This window comes from Megalops cyprinoides, chromosome 7 (assembly GCF_013368585.1).
Source record: "Megalops cyprinoides isolate fMegCyp1 chromosome 7, fMegCyp1.pri, whole genome shotgun sequence".
Taxonomy (NCBI): domain Eukaryota; kingdom Metazoa; phylum Chordata; class Actinopteri; order Elopiformes; family Megalopidae; genus Megalops; species Megalops cyprinoides.
This window is the reverse complement of record NC_050589.1, coordinates 32,834,205-32,861,704: the sequence shown is the minus strand read 5'-3', so window position 1 is coordinate 32,861,704 and position 27,500 is coordinate 32,834,205. Positions and strand designations below refer to the sequence as shown.

General features: G+C 47.6%; 1 protein-coding gene across 1 annotated transcript in view; it reads right to left on the bottom strand.

Annotated features, from left to right (window-relative positions):
- The window catches only part of plxnb1a (plexin b1a), a 78,059-nt gene that overhangs the window by 15,070 nt on the left and 35,489 nt on the right, over positions 1–27,500 (bottom strand). Inside the window, exons 3-12 of the mRNA XM_036532564.1 lie at positions 13,271–13,361; positions 11,906–13,004; positions 10,449–10,631; positions 6,061–6,189; positions 5,592–5,692; positions 4,673–4,805; positions 3,987–4,143; positions 2,309–2,417; positions 1,518–1,626; positions 156–1,043 (exon numbers count right to left, since the gene is read on the bottom strand). Of these exons, the coding sequence (XP_036388457.1) occupies positions 156–1,043; positions 1,518–1,626; positions 2,309–2,417; positions 3,987–4,143; positions 4,673–4,805; positions 5,592–5,692; positions 6,061–6,189; positions 10,449–10,631; positions 11,906–12,994 (2,898 nt within the window). The 5' untranslated portion in view covers positions 12,995–13,004; positions 13,271–13,361. The remainder of the gene's footprint in view (positions 1–155; positions 1,044–1,517; positions 1,627–2,308; positions 2,418–3,986; positions 4,144–4,672; positions 4,806–5,591; positions 5,693–6,060; positions 6,190–10,448; positions 10,632–11,905; positions 13,005–13,270; positions 13,362–27,500) is intronic.

The following is a 27,500-nucleotide window of genomic DNA, read 5'->3' as shown; positions in this document are numbered from 1 at the left end:
TGGAAACATCGGCAATTATGAGATGCACACAGCACACAGAACAGATCTCAGAACACCGGGGCGGAAGGGGGCGGGGAGTAGGGCGGGGACAGGGGAGGGCTTTCTGAGGAGTGGGCGGGGCCGGGCCCGCCCTGGCTGCGCCCGCTGGGACTCACCGGCAGGGGAAAGTCGGGCGAGTCGTACTGGTAGCCCGCCTCAGAGTCAGGGTCCTGCAGGTGGGGGTAGGCGGCAGGGGCGTGGTCGCTGTCCCCATCGCCGGACAGCACCGCGGCCGAGAACGTGGCCGTGTCGTTCACGCCGTTGGCCTCGGCCGCCTCCGCCTCCCCCTCCCCCCGGGGCAGGGGCACTGAGCCCTGTTCAGCATCCACCTCTTCATTCGGGACCGGGGCGGGAGGCAAAGGGGTGGGCTCTGCCAGAAAGGTGTCAGAGTCCACTGGCGCCCCCAAGAGGAAGGGGGTGTCATAGGAGGTCGGGACGGGGGCATCAGGGGACGGCTGGGGCTCGGTGGGGGGGGTGGCTACGGGCACAGCTTCCTCTAGCACTTGCGGACTGCTGGGGGGCGGGGTCGTCGCCATGTCCACAACGGGAATCACGGTGACTGGCCCGATTGTGGTGACAGGCTGCACACCAGGGCCTGGCAGCGACTCTGTGTCTTCTTCACCCTCCACTACGGTCGCTCCTTCCCGGGGACCATCAGGTTCGGCAATGAGGACCTCCTCGTTCTGAGGGGTGGTGGCTTCAGGGGGCGGGGTGCTGTCGCGGTCTGCAATCGTAAGGGGCGGAGCATTGGGGGCAGCTGTGGGTGGAGGTGCGGTCAGCCGTGCAGCAGGCTCTGAGGTGGTGGGAGTGGCTGTGGGTGGAGCAATGTCAGCAGGCTCAGCTGCGGTTGGAGCAGCAGTGGTGGTGGTGCTGGCTGTTGTAATGGTGGTTGTGGGTGCTGCTGTGGGCGGAAGTGTTGTGGGGGCCAGAGTTGCGGCAGGGGCTGTCGGCATTAATTTAGGAAAGGCATTTGCTGTGGGCGGAGCCGACGTGGGAAGTCTGAACTGGCAGTCGTGAGGACAGAGGGCAGAGAGGGAGGGGGGCGGAGACAGAAGGAAGTGGGTAGAAAACAAAGACAAAAATAAATAATGAACATGGAAGCCAACCAAGTAATCTAACTGGCACACGGCACCTGGGTTACAGCATCCTTTGGACGTTGACACAGGTAACACACAGCACATGCGCTCGAACTGCTTTGGACAATCAGGCGCTGACACACAGATGATAGATATTAATTACTGTTTTTGTAGCGTTGCGTGTTTTGCTGCATGAAGTGCAAAACATCAAAGATGAAGCACAACTGGTTAGTAGATATGGAGGCAATTACTCACCTGTTCACCCATGTAATTACCATTCAAACCAACTACATTTCTATGATATGGAGGAACCTATCTTAACCTGCTTTCCATGCCTGTACTGTCTATCTGGTTGCATTCGGTTTCTATGGTATCCGTGGCTGGTCACTGCTGATGACTTACGTGCTCATTGTAAATGATGACTCCGCTCTCACACAAAGGCTTGTGAGAACACACATGCTGATGGACACACCAATTACAGCCCCAGCGACTGGTCACGCAACCACGGCAACTAGGGAGGGAGAGGGAGATGGCAGGAGGGAGAGAAAGGGAGAGAGAGGACAAAGATGACAGGAGACAGGAGAGTATGAAAAAGCAGGAAGAAGAGTGTGAGAGAAGGTACAAAAGGGGGAGGCAGCAGAAAGGTACAGAGGAAGGAAGGAGTGCAGAGATAGAGAGAGGGAGATTTAGGGGAGAGTGAGAGAAAGTGAGAGAGAAAGGAGTATCCAGTCAGTACACAGACAGAAGGCCTAAGCTCATACAACCACTCTGAAAACAGAAAGTCACTAATTAAATTCCAGCTAATCTTTCTAGCGTGCACAAAAATGTCATGCACGCACACACGCACGTATGTCAACCACAATACTGGCAGCAGACTCAGACTATGATCTAAGAAAATGGAAGTACACAATGTTCAGATGCAGAGGTCAGGTAGATGTGAGTACCAGCACGATTTAAAGTCTCTCTCTCTGAGTGTACATCAAAGCCAGTGGGCATGGGCACTTCAGCTGCACAAGAACTGAAGAGCAACATGGTGCTGGGTACAGTCTTTAAATAAATCCATCTGCAGATTTGATCTAGAGTATGAAGAACACTAGAGAAGTCGCTCTGGATCAGCACAACAACAAACAATATGGCTGAAATATTGTGACCCCCTGCAGAGGATGAGGGTGAGAAATGGATGTGAGACTCACGGCATGCTCCCGGATAGCTGCTTGACGGCGCCGCAGTCGTAGAAGGTGAAGTCCCGGGCGGCGACGGTGACGTCGCGGAAGCGCAGGGACAGGGTGACCGTGACATAGTCTGCCGAGGAAGGACAGCATCGATTTAACACACCGACAGAGAGAGAGAGAGAGTCCCGCTCTCTCCTTCCCCACAGAGGCCACGGCAAACATTTATCACAGACTCAAATGCAGGCCTAGCCAGCTTCAGTGAAGGCCTAGGACAGATTTTTTTTTTCCTCTTCAAAACCCACCTTAATTCTGCAAAGGCGAATAAGAATACAAGGCAAAGACGCTTCCTGGAATGCAAAAGGAGGCTTGAATGTAATGAAAACACTGTCCTAATAAAGTCCATCTGTGGCATGAATCAGAAATGAATCACTTCAGCGAGTTTGAGGATATGCAATAATTTTCCACTTATTTATGACCCTGTAAAATAAACAAAGGGCAAGCAGTGGCCATTAAATCCGGGTGATAATCGGCTCCTCTCCATCATCTGTGTGGGGGAAAAAACCGGCCAGCTGCGGAAGACGTGGGCCTGACAGCTACTTGGTTGCATCGCACTGTTAGCGCAGCAAATTTCTATAAATAAATGCAATATCTCCAGGAATGACCTCATAGCAATGAACAGATGTCTGGAAGGAAAAAGACAGGAGCCTTCAAAGTCTCAGGTTTCTGAACGCATGTTCTTTCAGTTTCCTGTCAATCTTAGACGAGGCGATCACAACAAAAGGCCATGAAAAGCACGGCTTCTGACATCCATAAATATTTTCAAAGATCTCCTTCTCACAGTTTTTCAGCCACGAAACTGCATAATGTATTGGACAAACAGTTGTACAAAGTGTGGCTGTAACCCCGCCCCTCGAGAAACTATGGCAAAAGAAAACATTCCTGCCCAGCAGCAAAAAAAAACAGGGATGCCAAAATGTGAATCTCCCTTGATTTCCATGGGGAAAACATGGCCCACTTAAAAGCACTCACTGCGTGGGGCACCAAGGAAGAGGGAACCTACAGTGCCTTAGATGCTTCTGGTTTGTTTCTTTCACAACACCTTATGTGCAATTGGATCATGGATTTCTAAATGGATAAATGCATTCAAGGTGCCCAGAACTGTAACATTCAGAGAAACTTGCAGGATCCACAAAATACGCAGGATGGTGGCACACCAGGAACATGGCTACCCACCCCTACTTAATGTATTCCATAACCTTGAGAACACAGCCAGAAAACGAAAGGCGTCAGTTCTGAGATTTCTGAGGCCACAGTCTAACTGTGCGCTTAGGAATATGGTATATGAAATAAATGCTCTTCATCTTGACCTTTTCTCCAACACTGGATTGTCGACAGACCAACTCAAAGAGCCGAGTGCAGGAGGGAATCACAACTGGCCAGAGCCAAGCCAAACCACATTCTCCTAAAAGCCCCAAAATAGCGAAACGCTAAAAGTGACTTCAGTCATTTTTGTGGTTGCAGTCACTGGGTAATGCTTTATTAGAGACTCAGTTTTAGAATTACAGCTGCCTGTGAGAATTTACACTTTCACACTTAAACCTCAATTTTGTTGATGAAAGCAGTACTGTAGAGGGAACTTGATAAAAATGGGAACGTTCCCTCTGTCCTGCCTTCTCCCCCCTTCCCAGCCGGGACTCACCCTCTCCCTGGTGTACAGGGGGCACCTTGTCAGCGTCCGGGGACGAGCAGGTGATGCCGGCATCAGTGACAGTGGCGGGACTGCCATGCTCCTGGAAGAAGCAGGTATAAGCCTCGCCCTCCTCCAGGCTGGGCAGCCCTGGCACAGACAGGACAATCTGCAAGGGTGGGAGGGAGAGTGGGCTTCAGGTGGTGCATTCTGGGTAGGGAGGTGTTCACACGCATGGGTGAGGTATGACAACTATGTGATGGAGAGACAGCCATTTTTAATCCCTCTCCAAACAAATCTGTATCAAAATTAAGTTAGTCAAACAGTAGTTACACTTTTCAAGTGCTGCTTTTTGGGAATTTAGCTCAGATTACACATACATTTTGTTGCTTTCTTATCAACTATGCAACAAAAAGAGGTGCTCTGATACACATCAATTCCCCACTGCGGCACAGCTGCAAGGTCCACTTGGCTAAGCTCCAGTTACAGCAGATAAGAATGACTGCCTATAATGAACACTGTGTGAAAGTGCACAGAAGAGCAAAAAGAAACAAGTTCAGCATGCCAATGTGAAAAAAATGGAATGATCCAATTTGGCAGGAGAGAACCCAGACCTGTGACTGGAGGGGGGGATAAGAGGCACTCATCCCCTCCAGACACACCAGCACCTCCCTCTACCGACCCCCCCCGACTCTTACATCGCTCTGCTCCTCTCTGCTGATGTTGGCTGGGGTCAGAGACTGGACGCTGAGGCACCGCTGCGCCACATCGAAGCTCCACAGCCACTGTCCTGGCAGCTCTGCACGCACACACTCTGACCGCTGACCACAGCTGACACACAGAGAGGGAGAAGGAGGGGGTGAGAGAAAGGGGGGAGGGAGGGAGAGGGGGAGAGAGGGAGAGAGAGAGGAAGAGCGAGGAGGGAGAGGGAGAGGGAGGGAGTGAGGGAGAGAGAGACGGAGAGGGAAGGAAAGGCAAGGAGAGAGAGAGGAAGAAAGACCACAACACAGAGAAAGAGTGAGAGGAAGACAAGACAAGACAGGCCAAGATAGAAAGTCAGAGAGAGAAGGAGAGAGAAAAAGAAAGAGATACAGACAGACAGATCAAGAAAGAAAGGCAGAGATGGAAAGAAGACAGACAGAGGAAAAAACAGCAGAGAGAAATATAGAGAATATAGAGAATATAACTATTCATAAGATCTAATCATCAAAATCTCGTATAGCTGTGCAAATGTCATATCATTCTATGTAAAGAGGCTTGTCAAGGTTTTGGTCTTATTGCCTGATAATGTATTACCTTATAAAGTATTTATCTGTTAAGGACAACCTTATAAAAGATCACCTTATAAATCATAAATTTGGTGCCAGATACATGACACATGAAAGGCCATGCAAAAAGTTATATGGATGGTTTACAGAAATTGAGAAACCACATTTATGCACAGAACCCATAAATACAGAAATGCCACAAATACACAATGGAGCAATTTAGCATATTATTTCCTGGTACATGCTAGTGATTAAAAATACCCATCTGTGAGGGGTGTGATACAGTGGTCTCCAGGAGCAGTTTTGTGACGGTGGGGATGGAGTGGACAGAGTGGTTCTGTGAGCTCACCTTCCCTCCAGAACACACCAACCACAGTAAGGGTCACGGGCAGACAGACAGGACTGGCAGTCCAGGTGCTGAGAGCACTCAGTCACTGGCCTCTTCTCCACCTGGAATTAAAAAAAGACCCTCTTTACCACAGTCACAGCTACACAGTGCACTCACCACAACAATAGGGCATCAAAACGTGGTATATTGGTGGACTGCATTTAAGTCCACCGTTTATTTGCTAAGCAGACACACCTTATCCAGGGCCACTAAACTGACTTACATTGATCACATAATGCATTATCTAATGATTAAGCCAGTTTACCAATTTACTGAAGCAATCCAGGTTAAACACCTTGTTTAAGATTACAACAGCTAGGATTTATAACCGGAGGGGTGTGGGTTTAAGTTCACTTCACAACTGTGACGTTCATCGTTTAGCTTGGTGCTCTAACCACTGCCCAACACAGACGGCCATGAGGTCACTGACCTTAGTGTTGGTCATGATGTAGAGGTTCTCCTCGGCCTGGTCCAGGAGGAGGTCACTGTTGATGGCCGAGTCAGGCTGGATGGGGATGCTGGCGTACTGCTGAACCTCACCATCCGGTCCCAGGAACACCTGCAGCGGACAGTCAACAGTCTTCTGTTAATACAGCAGTCTCTCAGGGGAGCAGAGAATGATCACTAGTCTGGGGTCAGTGACAGTGAAGTTAAAAAGAAAACTCTAATGAAAGTTCAGACATTAAAACTAATGTGATTCAAAGTCATCTTTGACAGTGTGGAGATACTGGACGGCAGAATCATATATGTCTATGTTCTGTAACACAGATGCTTTTCAGAGTTTATCATAACCGTTGACCATGGTATCTACACTTTGAAACAGATGGCTTCCAAAGCCCTGCCATATTGCAACTGCAATAACAAATTTACATACAATTTGCATATTGCAAAAATTTTGCAACATTGCTAAATAGCTTAAACAACCAACATGAAATTCATTCCAGTGATAGATATCACAACAAAAATGTCAAGATAATCACATCACAAAGACCACAGAATAACAGACAAAACATTCTTGAGATATAGATCTATGAACTGTAAGCAGACACACATTCCAAAGAGCAAGTAAATATGATTGCTGAAATCTAACACAAAGGCTCATCCCTCAGTCTTTCCAGTATAACATTCTTATACAAGTAGAATAAAGTTACACATTAAACTGCAAGTGAACAAAACATAATGTAGCTTGAGGCTGCTTGAGCCAAGATTCAAACCCTGAGGCACTGTAAGTTATTTAAAGAACCCTTCAAATCTCATCTTGCAAGAGATTAATATGGTTATTATGCATTTCGCTCAGTCTTGGGTTACCTCCAAAGCAATCAGTCGCAAGTGAAAATCTATAGCAGACAGGTGTTTACTCAATGAGCCACATTACGGTGCAGAGAGCGTCTAGGTGTGATCCAGGATAGTGAGCACTGCTGAGATAATCTGTTTTAATGGGCCATTTCCTCTCAGACGTTCTGTGAAGGCTTTTCATCATGGCTCTTCAAAGCTTCAATCGTCTGGGCTTCGACAGAGAGAGCAACCAGCTTTCAAGTGGTTTATTTTTGATGTTGCGATCAGGCAACCAAAAATATGTGCATTAAACCATGTCTGCTCCCGCACCTCAGTGAAGTAAATCAGGAGTTTTTTTTTTATATATACAGAGAAAAAGAGGAAAGGGGGGAAAAAAAGGTGGTGCCTCCTCATAGGAATACCTGCTTCTGTTTTGTTCCCGGCTAATCTTTCTAAGATAAATATTTAGAATGGAAACAAATCGCCGCACACATCTACCGGACGTCAAGATAACCAATGAACTCTGTTTCCCCTGCAGCTAAATTCCCTTGTAACGTCAGTTTAAAATACTTCAGATATCATGAGACTTTAATACAACACGGCTGGTATTGATAGTGAAATCTAGCAGGAGGTCTACAAAAAGGAAAAGAACATTACCACAGAATGTACACCTAAAAAGTTGTTTTTATGATATGTGAGAAAAGTAAGAGGGAGAAACTGAGTGTGTGTGGGTGTGCGTTCACGTGACATTCAGATGGAATTAAAAAAAAAAAAAACACGTTAAGCAAGCAGGAACATCTTCCGATCACATTTATCTTTCGGACCTCAAAACCGAGCACAATGTATCCATCTTACTGACAAGCTGCTCTTGATCCTATGAATTATACATACTGTGGTTGTCATACACAGAGGCTTTTGTCCTCTGTTCTGATTAACAGGGGCCATGTGCAAAATGCCAGGCGGATAACTGTGGTACATTAAGCCCTCATGGCATGTCACGGACAGAGGAGAGGATACAATGACATGGCTCTTGCTCATATCCACATTGTGTCTTCAGCCGGGATGGGGCCGAATGGTGGGACAGGGATGGGGGAGAATAATGGCTCCTTTTCAGAGCAAACTTCAGTTGGGGGCAAAAGTTACAGTGGTCGTGGTGGCAGCATACACAGAACACAGAGTCATCTCTGTGCTCAGTCGAAGAGCAAAACGCAGAAAAATCTGCACTATAAAACAATATGGAGCCGCGGTCAAAAAAATGGGACAAGGGGGTCAACATTCAGTTCAATTGGCTTGTCCTTCACTTGTCCAATGAATGAGGTTCAAATGAGGTTCAACATTTCAGAAAAAAAAAAAAAAACAGTACAGCAAATAGAACATTCCACAGTTACACATCAAACATTAACCGAGGCAGACTTGTTCCCGAAAAGAAAGTGACGTTTTAGTTCACTGTAAAAGCTGACAAGTCAGAAAGGGGGAAAATCCAATTCTCCTACTTGGCTGATGTCGTGACAAAGCTTTCCAACACACGCTTCTTTTCAAAATGATGCTGCAGTGTATGAGGCTTCATTCCAGACAAAAAGTATTATACTTCAAATAGGTTCATGTTTGAATAACTTCACCAAGGACATGTCATGAATAATTAAGAGAAAAATGCTATTTAAAATATAAACATCCTTTTTACTCCTTAGTTTGGAACTCAACAGCTCTCAAAAATCAATTCATCCTGGATGGATGAGATGCTTAGAAAAAGAGTGCACCGTAGAAGCTGTATAATGTCAGCATAAGATATTATATTACTATATACTATATATTGTGTACTATACTCAACTGGAAGAGAAACTGCTAATCTGTTTCTGCTACTGTGCATCTCACCCCTACACTTCCTGCATGGACTGAACTAATCCAGATGTGGCCCTAATGTCAGGACTCCCCTGGACCTTGCGTTGACTCACAACTCTCCAGCGCCCCGCATATGGACCATGACCGTGTCCTTTGTGACCGCGTCTCGCATACGAGCAGAGAAGAAAACACCAGCCTGGGGTCAGCAGGCACGGGTTTCGGGGGCCACGGGGACGCAGACGATAAAAAATGCAGCCAAATGACAGCAGCAAAAATTCTGTTTCTTTGTTCATTTACTGAGTTAACCTTAAATACCCTGGGCATGCAGAGCTGGAAGAACAGAACAGTAATAGCAAGGGTCATGATTACATGCAAACAATTCAATCTAGGAGAGTGCAGTGCATGAAGGGGTCTCATGCAGGGTCACAGTAAGAACTTTACTCCACCAAATTACTTAACCTATATGAAAGCAAACAGAATCAATCCACACTAATCCAAAAACAGAACATAGAACTGCTTCTATGACAACATTTTTCCCCTGTTGCCATGTGCATTTGCTGATTGTTGATTGGTAGGTAGCATGGACTACTGAGTTCTACTGAGCTGTGGGATGAATTTCCTCTTTGGAGAACAATATCAGATCTACCATTACCACAACAAAGAATTAGAAGGAAAGGAATGTAGCTTACTGGGAGATAATGCTCACACTGTCGCTGAATATCCTTCAGTTCAGGAGTGCCCCACTCCATTCCTGCAGAGCTGGTGTGTGTGTGTTCCAGCCTCTACTTATTTTCATAACCAGCCCATAGGTTGCATCATATGGCTTTTCTGGTTGTGAATGCAAAGCTTGAGAAAAGGTTGTCCCACTTACTCAGTCACAGACTCCCAGTGCTGTGTCAACTCCCCCAAGGTGATGACAGTACACTGAATTACCACTAGGTGGCAAAATGAAACTAGGGCATTCATCAAAGCAGCCAGCCTCTGAACAGTGCCTTTTCTTCCTCATTTGACAATATTATACCATCTACATGTGCTGATATTCTGTACTGAAATACTCCTGGAGTCTATCTGGGGGAAATGCATCAGTGCACATGAAAACAGCTAATTAACTATCCAGAACAATTAAGCCAGGGTAATTAGTCAGAAGAAAAACCAGCATGCGGCAATTATTTGAACTGCCTCATTGCTTTGGGGTGCTTTTATTCACAACCTCTGTCCCTTGGTAATGGATTACAGAGCAGAAGATATATTTGAGAATGAGTGATCAAGGTCCCCATGGGGTATGTGCTCTTTATGTGCTGTGTTTGCAGTAGAGCATAATCTTGCTGTAAACACACACACACTCTAACACACACACCAGGCACTCCGCCCCAGACATGGGGCCTGGTGGAGTTGCAGACACTGCTAATCATTACTACATTCATACAAGATCCACACTTCATGTTTCTAATGAAAATGACATGAGAAGATTTAAATGTTCCAGCACGCCTCTTTCGTCAGGGAAGTGTCAGTTTTCTGGCAATTGCTATATACTAACCATTTTCACAGGTGCACAGGGTTAATTGGAAAGGAACTGCCAATCTGTGCCTCTTTGCCTAAGCCAGGACAGCAATCCCACAGAGAGCAATACAATATGAAAAGACACTAATGATCATGGTGGGCCCCAGGCCCACTGAATGGAAAATTAAAAAGGCTTCGGCCTACCTTGCGCAGGTTTCCCTTGGAGTCTCCCAAGAAGGCGATGGTGTGCCCCGCCCTCACACTGACAGCCACTGCGGTGAGACGGGCGGAGGGGCTCTCCAATACGGGCTCGGCTTCCACGGGCACCCGGCTGGCCATTGGGCTGGGGGTGTGGTCAGAGCCGCAGGGGTAAGCCTCAAGGGTGTTCTGCAGCATAACAAAAGACAAGGCTCCAGATTTCCCGCTGCGCTTCGCTACCCTGCCTCACAAAGCTGCTCAGAGCGATTTCAGGCCTTTCTAAGGATTAGGATTTCAGTGGTAGCTGACATAACAGGCAGAATAATCACAGCCACGTATTGTGGCACCTTTTAAGGGAGAGCCTCAATGTACTTCAAATGCCAACTCAGAAAGATGACTATAAAGGGTCTTCTGCAGGACAAATTGCAGAAACAGCAGCTGAGAGGTATACTCTGATATACAGTGTCATCAATATTAGATGAAAGTCTATTAAAAAGTCTGTAAAAAATCTCATTCAGAGTGGCCTTTAAGGGATCTTTTAGGCTGTTCTGTAAAGGATACATCTGCAGTTAAAAATGCAATAGTCACCTGATCTGTATCAGAATATATATTTGGAACATCTATCAATTTTATGCTTTTCCATAAGAGGACATAGATTTAATAATGACCCCCAAGGAAAGGGTGTAGTTGGACATGCAATCAAACACTTTCACAGGGTTGTATTTTTCATAAGACCATCCTAAGGTGCCTTTTAAAGTGCAGATGATATAAAACATATAAGTGTGGCATACATGGCTTGTGCAAAGGCGCAGTAAATTTGGGCTGCTCTGTGCCTTTATCAACTCAACACTTTATCTGGCTCATGGAACATCTTTGTCTCGCCCCCTTTGTCTCCCCTCTCTGGACTTCTGAGGACATTATGTGTCTTTGTCAGACTTCACTGAAACTCCCCTTGTGCTTTTAAATGAAGCTAAGAGGCACTGACTCCAGGAGTCCCATTAAAGAGCCATGGCAATTAGCAGGCTGCTGTCAGGGTACAGCGCGCCATGAGGTCATGGGTTTAAGACGCTCGTATCAGGGCACCGTGGCTCTGATCTACCCCCATTCGAAGGCTCATTAAATGCAGCACAGGTCACTGGGCACTACTTTCAGCCCCATCCCATTCTTCTACACACTTCGAGTTCAAGTTTCAACTTCCAGAGCAACAGCACCATTACAAGAACAAGAGCAATGCAATGTTCTTTAGTAACAAGCTAAAGAGCATTGCAAAGTTTCGCTGGAGTAATCTTTTGGACTGCACGGACTGCGCTGAGAAAACAAGAATCTTTCTAACCATAAGGCAGAATTTCAAGGACTGGTGACGGTTAACGCTGGAAAGGCACAGTTCACAGTTAAACCATAGACACTTTAAATCACGTCCTTTCTGCATGCTGGTGGACCAACAGCAGCAGAGGGTTCCTCACCAGGGGCAGGCTGGCACAGCTGGACTTGACCTCGTACTCGATGTAGGCGGACTCGCCCCCGCTGTCCGTGTAGCACTGGTCGCGGGTGGTGTTGATGCGCTGGTCCAGGTCGGCCAGGCGGAACACACAGAGGGCAGAGTCCTCGCTGGGCCGACCGGCGGAGGATGGGCGGGTGGAGAAGACGCCCAGCAGCACTTCCCCCTCCGGGCGGCCCGGCCGCGCCCCTGGCCGGCTCACGCTGGCCGCCTGCAGGAGGCCGAAGCCCTTCCCGGCGGCCGAGCGGCACACCAGGGGCACCTCCACATAGGAGTAGTAGGCGCCATCGTCCACGCAGATGCGCGAGGCGTACGTCCTGTACTCCCGCGACTGCGACTTGAGGTCGCGGCGGTAGAAGAGGAAGTAGACGTGTCCGCCGTGGGAGAAGGCCGTGACGAAGTGGTGGTCGTACTCTGACAGCCGCCCGGCCACCGCCAGCACGGCCGTCTCCTCGTAGGAGAAGAGGGGCTCCGTGGCCAGGTTGCGGGTGGAGATGGGGGGCTGGCTGCTGGTGTAGCCGCGCCCCACGAACAGCACCGGCTGGCTGCCCCGGGCCTGCACCACCAGCCCCACGGTCGACACCTGGGGGTCGTTGGCGGCCACGTACTGGGTGTCCACGGGCCTGTCGGTGGAGAACAGTATGTCCTGGACGGAGTCCAGGCTGCGCTTCTGGCAGGTGCCCTGGTAAACGCTGCCGCAGCTGATGAGTTCTCTGGAGTAGGGATCCACCAGCAGCAGTTTGTTGTGGTTGCTGGTGAGGCGGGCCTGGGGGCAGTTGGTATCGGTGATGGGGGGCAGACAGTCCTTGCTGTCTGTCACGGGGCCCGTCTCGTCCTCCACCTGCAGCTGCAGGTCTCCGGCCAGCTGGAAGAGGTGGTCCCGGGCCCCGACGTAGACCACGCCCACCTCTGGGTCAGGGTGCAAGGCCAGGTGCTCGAAACTGGTGTCGTTCCGGGAGAAGGCGGGGTATGGGGCGTTGGCCAGCACGCTGACACTGCTCCAGAGAGAGAGCAGTACTGCGGCAGCAGAGATCAGGACCATCCCAGGTGGCATGGCGAACACTCTGAAAACAGGAAGAGAGGAGGCAATAAGCAGACCCACATCCTGGTTAGTAGGACCAGCATGGGCCTCTAGGTGATGTGGCCATGAGTTATTCAATGGACTATGTCTTAAGGTTTTGTTTAAAAAATGCTGTATCAAAATGCCCTGCTACAAATGAAAGACCATTGACATGCATGTACATGTTAAACATGTCAAAAAAGTACTGAACATTTCCTACAATGAATTTGAAATGAAAAGTGAAGTACAAACAAAAGTAAGGTTTCTCACCATTTGTATCCAACGTTGTTTTAAAGTGACATTTCTACTCTCGGCCATCCAGCTATGTGGTGTAATGAAAATGCTTCCCTATCGGCACAATCTGCAAAAGAAGATCAAATGCAACATTATATATTTTGTACATATATGCATTTATGTACAGAGATATTTCAATAAAGACAATTCTTTTTATTATTCAAGCATCTGAGAAGTCCTGTGAGCACCAGGGAAGAGTTAATGATCAATTCAAAGTTAAGGAGAGAGTCGTGACAATAGATCTTGACAGATATGCAAGATAGTTCAATCAAATCAACTTATCGTTTTAAGTGGGAGGGGCTCATGATGACAGAATGGAACGACTATATTCAGGCAGGAGAGCTCTGGGATCAACATACATAAATACAAATTAGTCATACATTCAAAATGGCTAAACTCCACCTATAATTCTCAGCTAACAGAAGTTAATACTGCCTCACTAAGTGAGTGGCATGGTAGTAGTTTCAGTGGTAATGGTATTTTCAGTGAAGACTCGTTCTCAGCTCGCTAATAACGTTAAGCGCAAGGGCATTGTCAGTGATGACCGGTCTCCAGTGATGTGACAGCGTTAGTGTGGTGTTCTCAGTGATGTAAATCTCAGTGATAACTTCTCCATAAGGAGAGGTTGTCAGTGGTGGCTTGTTCTTATTGTTGTGAATGTCCGTGGTGTCTTCAGCAGAACAAAGAACTGGCTACAGTTACAGATGAGAAAGCGCTTTGATGAAAGGCTCTCAAACTGCCGGTGATCAGAGTATAATTCCGTTTTCATAGAGCAATTTTTGGAGCACTCAAAACAGATAAGAGCTCACAGTCAGAATCGATTGGCTGTGATTTACAGAGCTGTCAGGACTTTAAGTCATTGATTTAATAAGTGAGGGTGTCGGAGAGTAAACCAATTCCTGCTGCAGAAGATTTAATTTCACCCTTTGAGTGTGCGTGACGTCTCTGTCTCCCTGTAGCAAAACAAACGACTCTCAGTAGACTGTGATTTGTGTGAATGTCCTGACCTTCCCAAATTGTCACACAGTGCATGCCACAGTACTGTATATTTATATTGTCCTTTGTGTATGCATCCATATTTCAAAGCACATATATATTCTACAGTTATAAGTAATACATTTAATGAGTGACTGACCTAATCCCATGTTATCCAGCAATCCATGTTTTTTAATTTAATTTCTCGCCCATGTTTGCAAATGTAGCCATTGCTTCTAGCATTGGACCTCTGGGAAAATAAGATCCACTTCACAGAGATCTGCTTTAGGAAGGAGTTCCCATGAACGTAATGCCTCATAAAGGCCAGGGCTGCCTGCGCTGCATCTCTCTGATTATCTCCAAAGAGGATTGGGATTTTACCTGTGTCCAATAGGACACGGGATGAAATTCCCTCCCTTTCTGACTCTCACTCTCTCTCTCCCTCTCTTGCTCTCTCTGTCTCTTTCCTTCTCCTTCTCTCCAAATCTCTGACTCAGGGCACGGAAGTGGGACAAACTCCAGCCAGTTCAGACAGGCCATTCGGGTGGGAAGACTGGGACTCTGAAAGAGACACTATTCCCACAGAGACACTGAGACCTTCATCGCAACACAGGGGCATTTAGACTCCCTCCTTTGTGAGTAAGGCTGGTGGAGGCGGCGGTAATGACGGAGGGTCACATACTGTGCCCATTCATGACACAGTGGAAAGAAATGCAACATAAAAGACCAACATTTGCACTGTCATTGCCATCTTTTGTTCAATCTAACTGCCAATTATGGTTTCCCACTTTCCTGTAGCAGCAGAATCTGCAGCTTGAGGAGTATCTATATCCATCTATCTCTCTATCCATCTATATATATTTTTAACATTTAAAGAGTCAGATCAGAGAAACAGATTGCTTGTTACCTATGTATTTTTGAAGAGGAAATCTGCATTTTTAAGTTATCTAGCAGGCAATTTAAAAAGATTGTGGAAAAGAAAACATACTGGGCCCCAAGTTTCCCCTCAGACAACCCCCACCTCTTCCCCCACCAGCAGAACAGTAGGGTGAACTTTCGCCCCACTGAATCTTCACAGCTTATTACAAGCAGGACCGTAGCATTGGGAAGAGCCCTGACCAAGACAAAGCGGAACCAGCCGAACACTGCCGTGATCTTTGAGGCACACCGCGCCCGTGGAGGGCTTGAAGAATTGAACCACTGTGCTCGGGAGATTTGCTGCGACCCTCTGTACTCTCATGTCAGATGTAATGCGGTCATGGGTCATTAAGGATTTGGCAATGAACTTCAACGGTTGCCACTTCCAGCAATTACGACACCCGCAGGCGCGGGCCAAGGCCGGCGATCGCGCTCTTTCTACTGCGGGGTTACTGGAAACAGCTCCTCTCTGATGGTTTGCTGCAGTCCCTCCATCCCCTTGACTACAAAGCAGTATCTGCTATGGGTGCAACTGCATATGAAATCAAATGAATTTCTTCACTTTGAATTCAATCTCCTCCTCAGCAAGTGACCTGGTCACCAAGTACTTTATCTCCACTAATGACTTATGAAATACCAGGAAATTGAAATAACAGGAATTGAATTTTAAATTGTTCATTTTAACATCACTCTGTTTCTAGAAGAAATGTTACAGCTACCCATGATTCTGTGTGGGCAAAGCTGTAAGGACACAGCTGTTTGGAGCCGTTAACGTATTTTCGTGTTTTCCCCCTTTTAACTGAATGCTCCTGAATGAGTGAATGCTTCTCCTCTCTTGTTGTCAGGCGGCCAAAGGATACAGGTGGTGTGTGTGATAGCTGTGGAACAGCTGTGGGTGAGAGATTACACAGACACCGAGGTGGACATCACCGAGGCGCTCTGAGGAGCTGTGAACGAATCGGAGCAGGCATAGCAAAACACATTTCAGTGACACTTTGGCTGATTCTTCCAGAAAACAAGACCAAGGCGAAGCATTCTGCTGGATGTAACCAGCATTTATAAGTCAGCCTTTTAATAGCCATTGACTTGGCGTGTGATTAGTGCACCTGACTCATCACTTACCCTTGGGTTCATTTTAAATTCTTACTTACTTCTTCTAAAAAAAAGATTAAAATGGATTAAATAGCCTAATTAGATGATGTATGAGGTGAGTCATAACTGTGAGGTCAACTACTGACATTTTCTCAGACAAAAGCATTAAGTGACCTTTGAAGAGGTGATCTAGATTGGAAGAACTTAATGTATCTGAGGTCCTCAAGGGATAATTATCAATTACTCAACATGAGCACTAAAACCTTCCAGACAGAAAGTGCTTTAGAAGGGAAAAACAGACTAGCCTGAATCTATTTTATCACAGATAGGTTTCAGCATTTGCACCACAGTGAAATGGAAATGACAAAATGCGCTTATAATTTCCTGTGCGTGTAACCATCTGAACTCTCCAAAACCTGATAGATAGATGTTAACTAAACCTCATATACTAAAGTGGGAGAGGGAAAGATTAGGAGATTAGGACACCTGTTCAAAACACACCTGGTTAAAGGGCTGCAGAGCACAGCATGTCACATCCTGCCAAACATCAAGAGAAATGAAAAATGATGGCTACTGCCTTGCTGTAATCAAGCAATTCAAATCTGTGGAGACATGAATGAACTTCACAAAACTTTTTCCAACTTCAATAGTGAGCTTTCAAGTGTGAGCTTTCATCTGTCTAGTCAGTGAGTGGAACCTGACCCCTCATCAGTGGAAGACCATTGTACATCAACAGTTTACAAATGACACGGCACGGTGCTGTCGTTTTCTGAAAAATGGCATTGCATGATCCAGTAACTGGCAATAACATGTATATCTAATTGCATATTAAGCAACAGCATACAGGTTGGTGAGAGACTAGCAAAGTACCTCGTATTTACTGGTTTGAATCCCTTATGTACACTTCTTCACTGAACCCTCTGATGTTACTCTGGACTCCATTTCCCATGGTGCACTGCACGTAAACTTCTGGCCAGCTGACAGGGGTGGTTTATAGCTCCACACAACAATGGCCGTGGCTCTGAGGGAACACATTCCTTAGCAGCTGACTTGGGGATCATCGGATCTGCTCCCAAAAATGCCACGCAAATCCAGCCCTCATTTTCTCCCCACTCTCCTTTTTAGGAGTACTTGTCTGGCTGAACGCCTCCAGCTTGGACACTTTCCACCTTTCTACAGGGCCGCCCCAGCCACCGAGAGGAAGTTCCCATGACAATCAGACTCCTACACTATAAATATCCGCTCCAAAACTGAGACGGCCAAAGAGCAGGTGGGGACGGGGACAGTTTGTGTCCCTTTTGTCCCACGTGGCTCTGCAGAGGCCAACTGTCAGAGACTGGACCACTAGGACAATTAAACCCAATGACAACTCCGCAAGAACTTTCAGAAATACGCTATTTACCAAGTGAAGTTTGGCTGCTAATTACTGAGTGAAGTGCCTGAAGGGGGTTCAAAAAAGAAATCCCAGGGAAAGTGGTAGATGTGTGTGTGTGTGTGTGTGTGTGTGTGTGTGCGTGTGTGTGTGCATATGTATACACACAGAGACCAACAGACATGCACACACATGCATGCCTTTGCTGTACTTTTGGACACTTGCCCTGTGGGTCAATTATGGACTTCCCCCCAGAACAACTTATCTGAATGGGGTAATGGCATGGAAATATTTAACACAGACTTGCACAGACTTGAAATATTTAACACAGACCAGAATTTAACGCAGACTGCCACTGACATATATTATAAATCTGCCTCTACAAAGGCAGCCATGACTTATGTCTGGTGTATCTGGTGACTCATCTGAAGTTTAAGGGTTTAAACAGGACAAATACTTTGCTTACAGCAGCAGATACATGCACAGGGTGTAGTGGCAACAGCAGCGCTGAGCATGGAACCTCACTGCTATCGTAGAGTAAGGTACTTTACCTCAGAAATTAAGCTGTAAAACCAGATTACATGTTGTTCAAGAAGTTAAACTTTAAAAACGGCAAGAAGCCCTGCAAAATTTCAACGATGAAATAAACCAAGCTTCCATTTATAGCCTCAGCCGCAGCCTCAATTGATTGACACATTCTAATTAAAAGACAGCATTCCATTTATCTCTCTCAATGTTTCAAGCATCTCTATCATCCCACTAAAAACATTCATATATCCATTTATATAGAGAGGGATATGAGACGGAGCCTATCTGCCGCCTGACCCCTGCGATATTCTACCCTGGGAAAAAAGTCTGCCCAGCTTCCCTTGGAGCACTTCCTCCAACGCGCCCTGCCCCACTACAGGGCCACTGTCACAGGAAACAGCAGCTTTGCTCCCACTCACATCTCCCGATTCACTGTCCCCTGCTGTCACAAAAATAGACACGTCGCATCTTTATCTAAATAAGATTAAACTGCTTTGCCCGTCAATGTAAAGTAGTATTGACGATGGAACAGCACTGAGGGAAAGCTAGAACTGAAACAATGACCAGCTGCTTATTGTCTGACGCTCCTAAAAGCGTCCAATGATCAGAAACCTTCCAGCTGCAGCATTTGTACTAAATGTGTCGCCCATCGCGCATTATTTATGGTGCATTTCTATTTTTCATGGACCTCAGTCTTCAGTGATTTTCTCCTTGGTGTTGCGTCGCGACCCTGGACGCCGATCCCTCGCTGTGCGGCGGCCGCCTATGAGGCAGGGGACACGTGGGGACAGGCGCTGATGCAGCTCTGAACAGGAATAAATAAGTGAAAAGGCCGGGGGGGGGGGAGGGGGGTAGCCCTCATCAAGACAGTTGGCACGCAGAGCGCACCTGCTCCTGGACTGAAAGCCGCCATTTACAGCCCGACACTGGCGATCAATCAGAGGGAGACGCCGCAGACACTCCCGGCACTCCTCTCCTCACTGTGCCGCTCTGAGGTGGTGCTGCTCAATAATTAAAGAGGGTCCGGCTTTTATCCCAGTCTCTGCCCGGCAAAGGAAAAAAAGCTGGGTTAAAGTGGCTGGAGGGACGCTGAGTGAGGTGGGGGTGGGGGTGTCTGGGGGTGCGTGTTCATCAGCCTTAAAAACGTCCCCTCGCTCTGAAAGACAGGCGTGTCCTGCCTGTGTCCTGTCAACTGTATCTAAGGCACCCCCCCCCCCCCCCCCCCCCAATCCCTGCCCTGAGGTAGCTGTCTGGTCATGGTGCGTTATTCATACTCAACACAGAAATGACTGGTGACAGTACGGTAATAACAGTAATACTGAGACTGAAACTGAGAGTGGGGAATCCCAGATTCTGGGAAAGAATTAATGTCTCTACTGCAGTTTAACTGCCGTTGTGGAGCGCAGCCTCAGAGCCAGTAGGGGGCGCATTTCCCTATACCTCCTCGGCTGTTTCTGAGGGAGAGCACCCTCTCTCTCTCTCAAGTGTGGTTTGGTGAGCTGAAAGAGGAAAGCCTGTAGCCAGACCGAGTGAAGAGCTGGTGTTCTCACGGAGGCCTGGTCCATGTGGGGTGGTATGCCCTGCGTTAAGGGCACACCCTGAATGGGAGATTCTGAAACCACACCGGACGGTCTAAAAACACATTCCACACACGGAACATTCCAGAATGCTGACAGCTGAGCACAGCTGTGTCCTCGGACACTGGGTCCGGCGAGAGGGCGGCCACCATACCGGACTCTGGGGGCTGTGTTCCCGTTCGGCCCAAAATTTGTTCAAATGAACTCATAACACCATTCTAATGCTGTCAGAAGAATAAACATGTAACACCATACTAACGTTGCGATAATAGTAAACCCCTAACACCATCCTAATGGTGTTAAAGGAAAAACTCTTACCACTTAATGTTGTTAGATGATTAACCTATAACACCCTCCTCATGTTGTTATATGAAGAAACCCATAACACCATACTAATGAAGAATGTTATTTTCAAACAGACAGCTCCTAGCAGCGTGTAACTGTGGTGTCTAAGGTACAAACTCCAGCTTCAGTGAAGAGTCTGGCCATCAGCTCACCGTGTGCCCCCTCCCCTTGTCTGTGAGGACAGTGTGTGCTGATCTGCCACACAGTTATGGTGTAAATAGCAAACTGAGTCCATTTGCGCCATTTTCACTGTGCGGCTGCTTAAGACTTCAACCTCAGAAAAACACAAAGATAAGATAATGCTCTTAAGGTCTTTGCTGAGCCGCCGCTGTAATGTTGTTCCTTTAAATAAGAGACACCTGTTCTCCGAGACCTCGGTGTGTCAAGTGATCAGACACTCATGAATAGGTCAGACCGAGCACCAGCTGAAATCCCTGAAATCCGAAAGCTGTAATGCACGCACACACACACACACACACACAGACACAAAATCACACACACGTGTGCTATTGCGTGTGCAGTCAGACTCACCTATGTGCACAGGCACATATGCACACACTCACCCACTGACAATACCGATAAATATAGCAATTATACTGAAACCAAGTTCAGTGGTTGGTTCTTTGCTCAAGCACTAGAGCTGAATATAGGCAGCTCTCTTTGTACACCCGAATTAGCAAACCGCTCTTTGTGCGTGTCTAATTAAAAATCCTTTTATCTGCTAAATGTGACTTGTACGTTCCGTGTGTCTCCGCGAACAGTATAGGACACCCCCCTCCCCCGAAATAACTAAAAGGAAGCAAAGAGGCTTGCAAATGACTGGCGCGGTCAGATCCCCTGAGACTGAGCGCTGTGGCCTGCTCTGTCCACAGCGCCGGGCCAGGAGCCAGTCCCCGCCATGAAATTACAGACTTTTGTTTCTCAGAACGCCACTTTCAGGACGGGCCCAAATTTGCACATTATTGGAAAGAATGCGTAATCTTCGCTGACACTGCTGGGGGGAGGGGAGCGCTCGCTCCCTGGTGCGAGCTGGACTTTTATGGGGAGTGTTTTCGGAATGTCACGACAGCTAGGGTCTTACATAAAACATGTTCACAAAATGTTCCTGCCCCCCCCCGTGGAGTGCTTTCCACTGCCAGCAGCAGTTTGCAGTTTGCGATTATCTGGAGGGATCTAGTGCTGAGTTTATTAGGCCCAAAATAGACTAAATAATTGCTGATCAGGGTCTGTGGCTGCCCCTTGCTTCACTTACACTTTTGTTATTAGTGCATCCAGTGTTCTTTTTTGTAGGGCCCCCATGCATCGAGAAAGGAAATGACTGGTTTAAAATCGACACGCACATGAACTTGCTGGCATGCTAACACCGGAAAACCCATCCAAAGGTAGTAGGAGATCGCTCAGCTCTCCGACGTAAGTGTCCCTCTACTTTAGGTGTGCGATGCGGCCAGTATCTCTCAGCTCTCAGCGAAATGGCGACTGAAATACAATCAAATCCTCACTGTTGCAGACCTCGGTGGAACAGGCTGAGATAAAACTGCTCAACCATTTCATCACCTGAAAAACCAATTACTTGAATCCTCAAGATACACCTTCTGATGTTTCACATACGACACAATGAGTGAGTGTTGATCGAGAGTGTGGGGTTTTTAAACCCAGAGGGTTGCTGGGTTGAGTTCTGACATTCTTTGTTAGATGAGGCTCAAAGACAGTACAACATTTTGAGAGACGGACAAACAGAACATTACCACGTCTAGCAACAAAGGCAGCATCCTGGCAGATTTTAATCTTTACAAAAGAAGACATAAGATTAGCGCTGAGTGTGGATCTTTTATGAATGAAGAGCAGCACAGGGCATACTGTATATTCTGTCATTCTGTGATCTCAACTGGAAGGATAAACGGGGGGTGGAGCACTGATAGGTGGCACAATGTCCTCCTCCCACACCTATCTATTTAAGGCAGATTTAATTACTGCCTGAGCACACCGCACACAAGAGGCATCTGTGTGCTCCAGTGGGAGTGCTGAAAACCTTTTTTTTTTTTTTCACCCCTCCACTGCCCGGGAACATGCTTATTCATGTGTTTGCGCGCTCCCTGCATACATTGCAATCCCACAACACTCTCATTCACAAAGAGCCTCTCTTTCATGTTGCGGAGGGGACTGAGGAAGCCCTTTGTCGTTGCGGTTGTCTTGACGACACCCCGCTGTCTCTGAATGCGCGCGCCTGTGAGATACCCGCGCCGGGCTGCCTGGCACACCTACTGCACGATCTCGTTGCACCACGCGGTTTATTTCCCCGGCGGACTTGCACGGCTCACATTTTCTATTCATTTACACGACAGGACATTTGCTGAAGCAATTATGGGTTCGGCTTGCCGGTCAAGGGCACAACAGCAGTGCCAGACCTGGGAATCACATCGGCGACCTTTTGGGTGACAAGCCCAGGCCCTTAACAACAGCAAAACACTGCCTGCCCACTCATTATCACCCCAAACATGCAGATCCATTTTCATAATCACGGAGAGGGTCAATCTGCGGGGTGAGTGGCTCAAATTACTGCCAGATGCTGTTCACACTCCACTCTATCAGAGATGGCAATACACCCTAACCTGCACCACTCTCTTGCACCAGTGGAAAAAGGTAAAAAGATTTTATAGATAATACTGAAACCCAAGGAAAATGTGGCAGGGGTAAAAGGGAAGAACTTTGCTTGTAGGCTGGGAGCTTGATGGGGTTTGGGAGAGGCATTCATCTACCGGCTATCGGAGTTCAGGAGCTGCGCTGTGGCATTCCTGAGGAGAGAGGCACAAATGTTCCCCCGAAAACCACTGACACAGCAGGAAACCGAGAGTCATTTCCACAGAGAAATAAAGCATGTCAGCCACAAAATCAATGAGAGGGGCACCGGCCGCCCTCGCCGAGCCGACCGGGAGCAGATCCGTCACACGCACACCCGCCTCTCCACGGGACGACAGACGCTATGGGGGAAATGCCGCGGGACACGGGAGGCGATTGTGTGACAGCCGTTTCTGCTCTGTCCCCAAGCGCAGCTTCAACGGAGTCTTCTGTAACCGCAATATGGGCACTATGGCCGGAGGGGATGTGCAATTTTAATTAGTCTGATACGCGAATATATTGACTGCTGAATTGAACTGGGGATTACTTCCCCCAGACACTGTATGAATCTCCAGTTCTGCGTCTATAATGAATACCAGCAAAGAGATCTACATTACACCTTCGGGAAGGACAATGAATAACACCAATATTTTATCCAGAGGGTCTTTCGTTCTCTAACATAAATGATGATGACAAGGATTAAACTCTGGATTTTTCATATTTTTGTGAATGAAAAACCACATTCAATTAACTGACGCCTTGTCCATAACCATCTCATTGTCATTTCTCTAATTATCTCTTGTAATGGTCTCTGAAGTCAAATAAAATAGATGCTGGATCACACAAACAACGAGGCTCCGCTGTAAACAGAATAATCACAGTCTGCGTCATCCAAGACTCGCCGGTGCCACATTAGGAATGCGCCCAGTCCTCAGCGCTCATGTGAAATGCATGCTCCCCTTTCAGAGCATAAGAGCATGTTTTTAGAGCCGTCCCCTCGGTGTTATTAAATGACTCCTTCTGGAGGCTGACCCCTCCCACACCACCCCCTTAAAAGACATTCCAATCCAGGTACATCTCTGATCTTTTTCCAGAGTTAGCGGTAGAACAGGAGTCAGCGCTCCATGTATGGCTCTGGCCTCCCTCAGGAGCGCCCCTTTCTCGCCGGTTTTACTGCCGCGATCGGTTGTGCAACTCTCACTCCCTTCCTGTGCGACTGGCACCGAAGTCACGTGGGCAAGGAGTGCTGAACATATTCTGGATGCTTGGCACGGCTCCTGTAGACTTTGGCAAAGCTCGCTTAAGGACGTGATCCGTGCTGGCTGGTTGCAACCTGCCACCGAGGAAGAGAATGCTTTCGACAGCCGCACAAAGATAACGAGCTGCTTGAGGCACCTCTAGGCACTGCCCACCAGTTATAAATAATACATATGGAAGTACCTCCAGATATATTATATATTATTCATTCGCCAAGCAGATGCGCTTTCTGTATCGGCTTACACAGCTGGATATTTACTACTGCAATTCAATATAAGTACGTCACAAGCTTTTACCTTTGTGAACAAACACAAAACCACACCCATGAGTTGAACCTGAAACCACTTGGTTGCATGCCCAGCTCCACAACCCATACTACACGCAGCAGCCTCTCCATCGGGGGCCTTGACGACGCTTTACCATGTGCCTGTGGTTAATGTTTCCAATGGTGCAGTTCACCACCAATGATCTATCAGCCAGAACAGGGAGAGTTCCAAAGGTCACAGGGAAAAGAAACTGTTACCTGGAGAGGTTTGTGAAATGAGTGTGTGTCAAGCCAGAGGAGGGCTGAGCCTGTTTGTGCTTGTAGGAGCACAGTCATGTGTATGTGAGTGTGTGTGTCTGTGCATGTGTGTGTCTGAGGACCCGTATTAAAGACATTACACAATAGGCAACAGCTTTAGTCATCTTGTTTAAGGTATTATTTTGCTTTTTGTCAGTGATGCATTCACTAGTATTACTGTACCTGACTGACTGGGCTCGTGTTCTTGGCTTAGAAACTGAACTGAGCGACAGAGTGAAGAGAGTGGATAACTCTTTGGTACCACACATGAGAGCACAGTAAAGCAATTCACTGTTGTAATTCTGAGAACCACTAGAGATGTCTTTGGTCTCAATGGCCGAGAGCATGTTCATAAGTGATCCACAATGTGCCATTCTCACTGGGCTAAAGAAAAAAACAGTCACAATCCATTACAGTCTGTTTACAAGTAACCTATGGCCCACTGACCTGAGTTGACTGATGCACATCTGATATTTAAGTATGAAAAAGCAGTTCTGACTTTTGACATTCTGTGGTTGTGGTGACGGGTCATCAGGTTTCCTCGAATGTCCCACTGCAAGAGGCAGAATTCAGTCACGAAATAAAGAGGTGGACCTGTAACTGAACTTGTACCGCCTTCGGCAATATTAAACTAGGCTTTTGTGGTGTTGTTTCCCATATAAGTTCCCTTCTGTCAGCTCACAGTGAGAAACAAGTGGACTGCAGAAAAGCTCAACATCACAGAGCCAGAGGCTTACTGAGCTCTGTGTGTACAAGTGCAGATTGTTACAATGGCGGCCTTTGTAGCACAGATGGTTGGTTTCCATAATGTTCGTTCGAAGACATGGGGTGGAAGAACGTGTGTGCGTGTGTGTGTGTGTGTGTGTGTGTGTGTGTGTGTGGGGGGGGGGGGGGGGGGTGTAAACTGTAATGAGAATACAGAAGAGTCTGAAAAGTGAAGTGGTGAAAGGGAGCTGTGCAATATAGAAAAGTTGCTCCTGGCTTTTGTGTCACTTACCCACAAGTTGCTGAACTTATCCACTTGCGAGTGAATTTCCTTTCGCAGGGACCTACGAAATACTTGGCATTCCTTGTCTGTTCCAGCTGGCTGGGCACCATGCTACACATGTCACTACGTTTATCTCTGGCTCCCTCTCCCTCTGTCACAATCTCTCTATCACTCCCCCCCCTCTCTTTGTCTCACGCTTTTTGTCTCTGTCGCTCACACAGAAACTCACTCTATCCCTCTCTGCCTGCCTACCGAACGAGCCCGCTCCCTCTCACTTTCTTTTCCTGCCTCCCTTTGTCTCTTCCACTTTCTCTCTCTTCTTCTTTTTGCTCTCTCTGTTGCTCCCTTTCTACTCCCTGTCTCCTAACACTCGTTCTTTCCCTCCCTCCCTCTAAACCTCCCTGTCTGTCCTCCTCTTTGTCTCTCCCTCTTCCTCCATCTTTCCCTCTCCCTGCCTCTGCTTGGGATGTTCATCATCAAGCAGGCATCTCTGACTCAGAACGCCCGACTCCCCCGCCGGGGTGCCCTGACCCTGTACCCAACCCCTCCACGGCCCAGCAGGGGGCAGCGTGGAGGAGTACTGGGACTGCATTCACACATCTGCCCAAAACAACAGCCCTCAGATGGGCATCAACTTCAATTTTCACTGATTCATTTTACTACCTTCCCCCCCGCAGCTTGGCCCATGCGCGACCGACTTATTCCCAGGGTGCAATTTATCATGGTTTTTATGGCAACGGTGGATCCCTGGTGCTCCCTGAACTCTCTCTGACACTGTCAGCAAACAGTGACACCACCGGCACTGCCCTTACAACTCACCAATCATACAAATCATAACAGAGATTCCTCTCTTTGCATTACAGTAAGGCACAGACTGAGGGAATACATGGACATCATCCCTCAGATACGTTAAAAACCATCGAGGGCCTGTGACAATGAGGTCACATCTCTTCTGTTTTCAGTCTTCTTCCAGTTTGCACACACAGAGTTGCCAGACAAAAAAACTGCCTGACCTAACTTCAATCTTGGCATGATTGTTTTGCCCCAACAAGGGTACGCAAAAAAAAAAAAAAAAACTGCTTTCATCTTTTCTTTTCATCAGCTGCCAGGGGGCTCAGGCAGAACTAATCTCCCAGGGTTTTTTGAGAGTCATCTGCTCCACGCTCTGAGTTCATGTCTCACTCGGTCCGCGTTTTTAGGCAGCGCCCATTCCCCCCACCCCCAGGCCCCCCCTGGACGGGCCCCGCTCAAAGCAAAGCTGCCACTGCAAACGCAGGGCCGCCGGCTGACTTTGCTCCAGGCCGTGGATGGTCTCATCAGTGCGCGAGCGTGTGCAGGGAGAGTTCAAAGGGCCGCCCGGCGCAGGGTGGCATGAATGAGCAGGCTTTATAGGGAGACAACGCGGTTCACAGCCTGGCCTCTGTTCGGCAATGGCCGACCCGTATCAGAATTGAGCGTTTCCCTGTTTGCGGACTTTGTGAACCAGATGTTTGTGACCCCTACCCCCCCCCCCCCCCGAGGGTGATCTGATGACTCTCGACCGCAGTGACCACTGGGCACGCAAGGAAAGTGACGCTTCACAGAGACAATAACTTCGCCCAAGGGCGTGTGCCTCCTTTCTGCCCCTCCTGCCTACTGGGCACGCCCTAAATCTCTCCCTCTCTCCTTATCTCTCGCCTCCTGGGCAGGAGCATGGGAACGCAACTCCCTGCTCTTCCTCCCGCACTCCACAGACACTTCACAGCTGAGAAGTTTCCATGAGGAACATGCAGGAAATAAGCTCCTTCTTTCAAACCTTCCTTTTCATTCAGTCACACAACCTACAAACAGCTCCAGTGAACCTGTACTCCCTACACAACTATACATCCATTATATCACATATTAGCTGCTGGCACTACTATAAAACTATTATCCACTGTCAAAGGCTCAGATTCAAACCAGCTGAATTTTCTTTGTCCCTAAAGTCTACATAAACA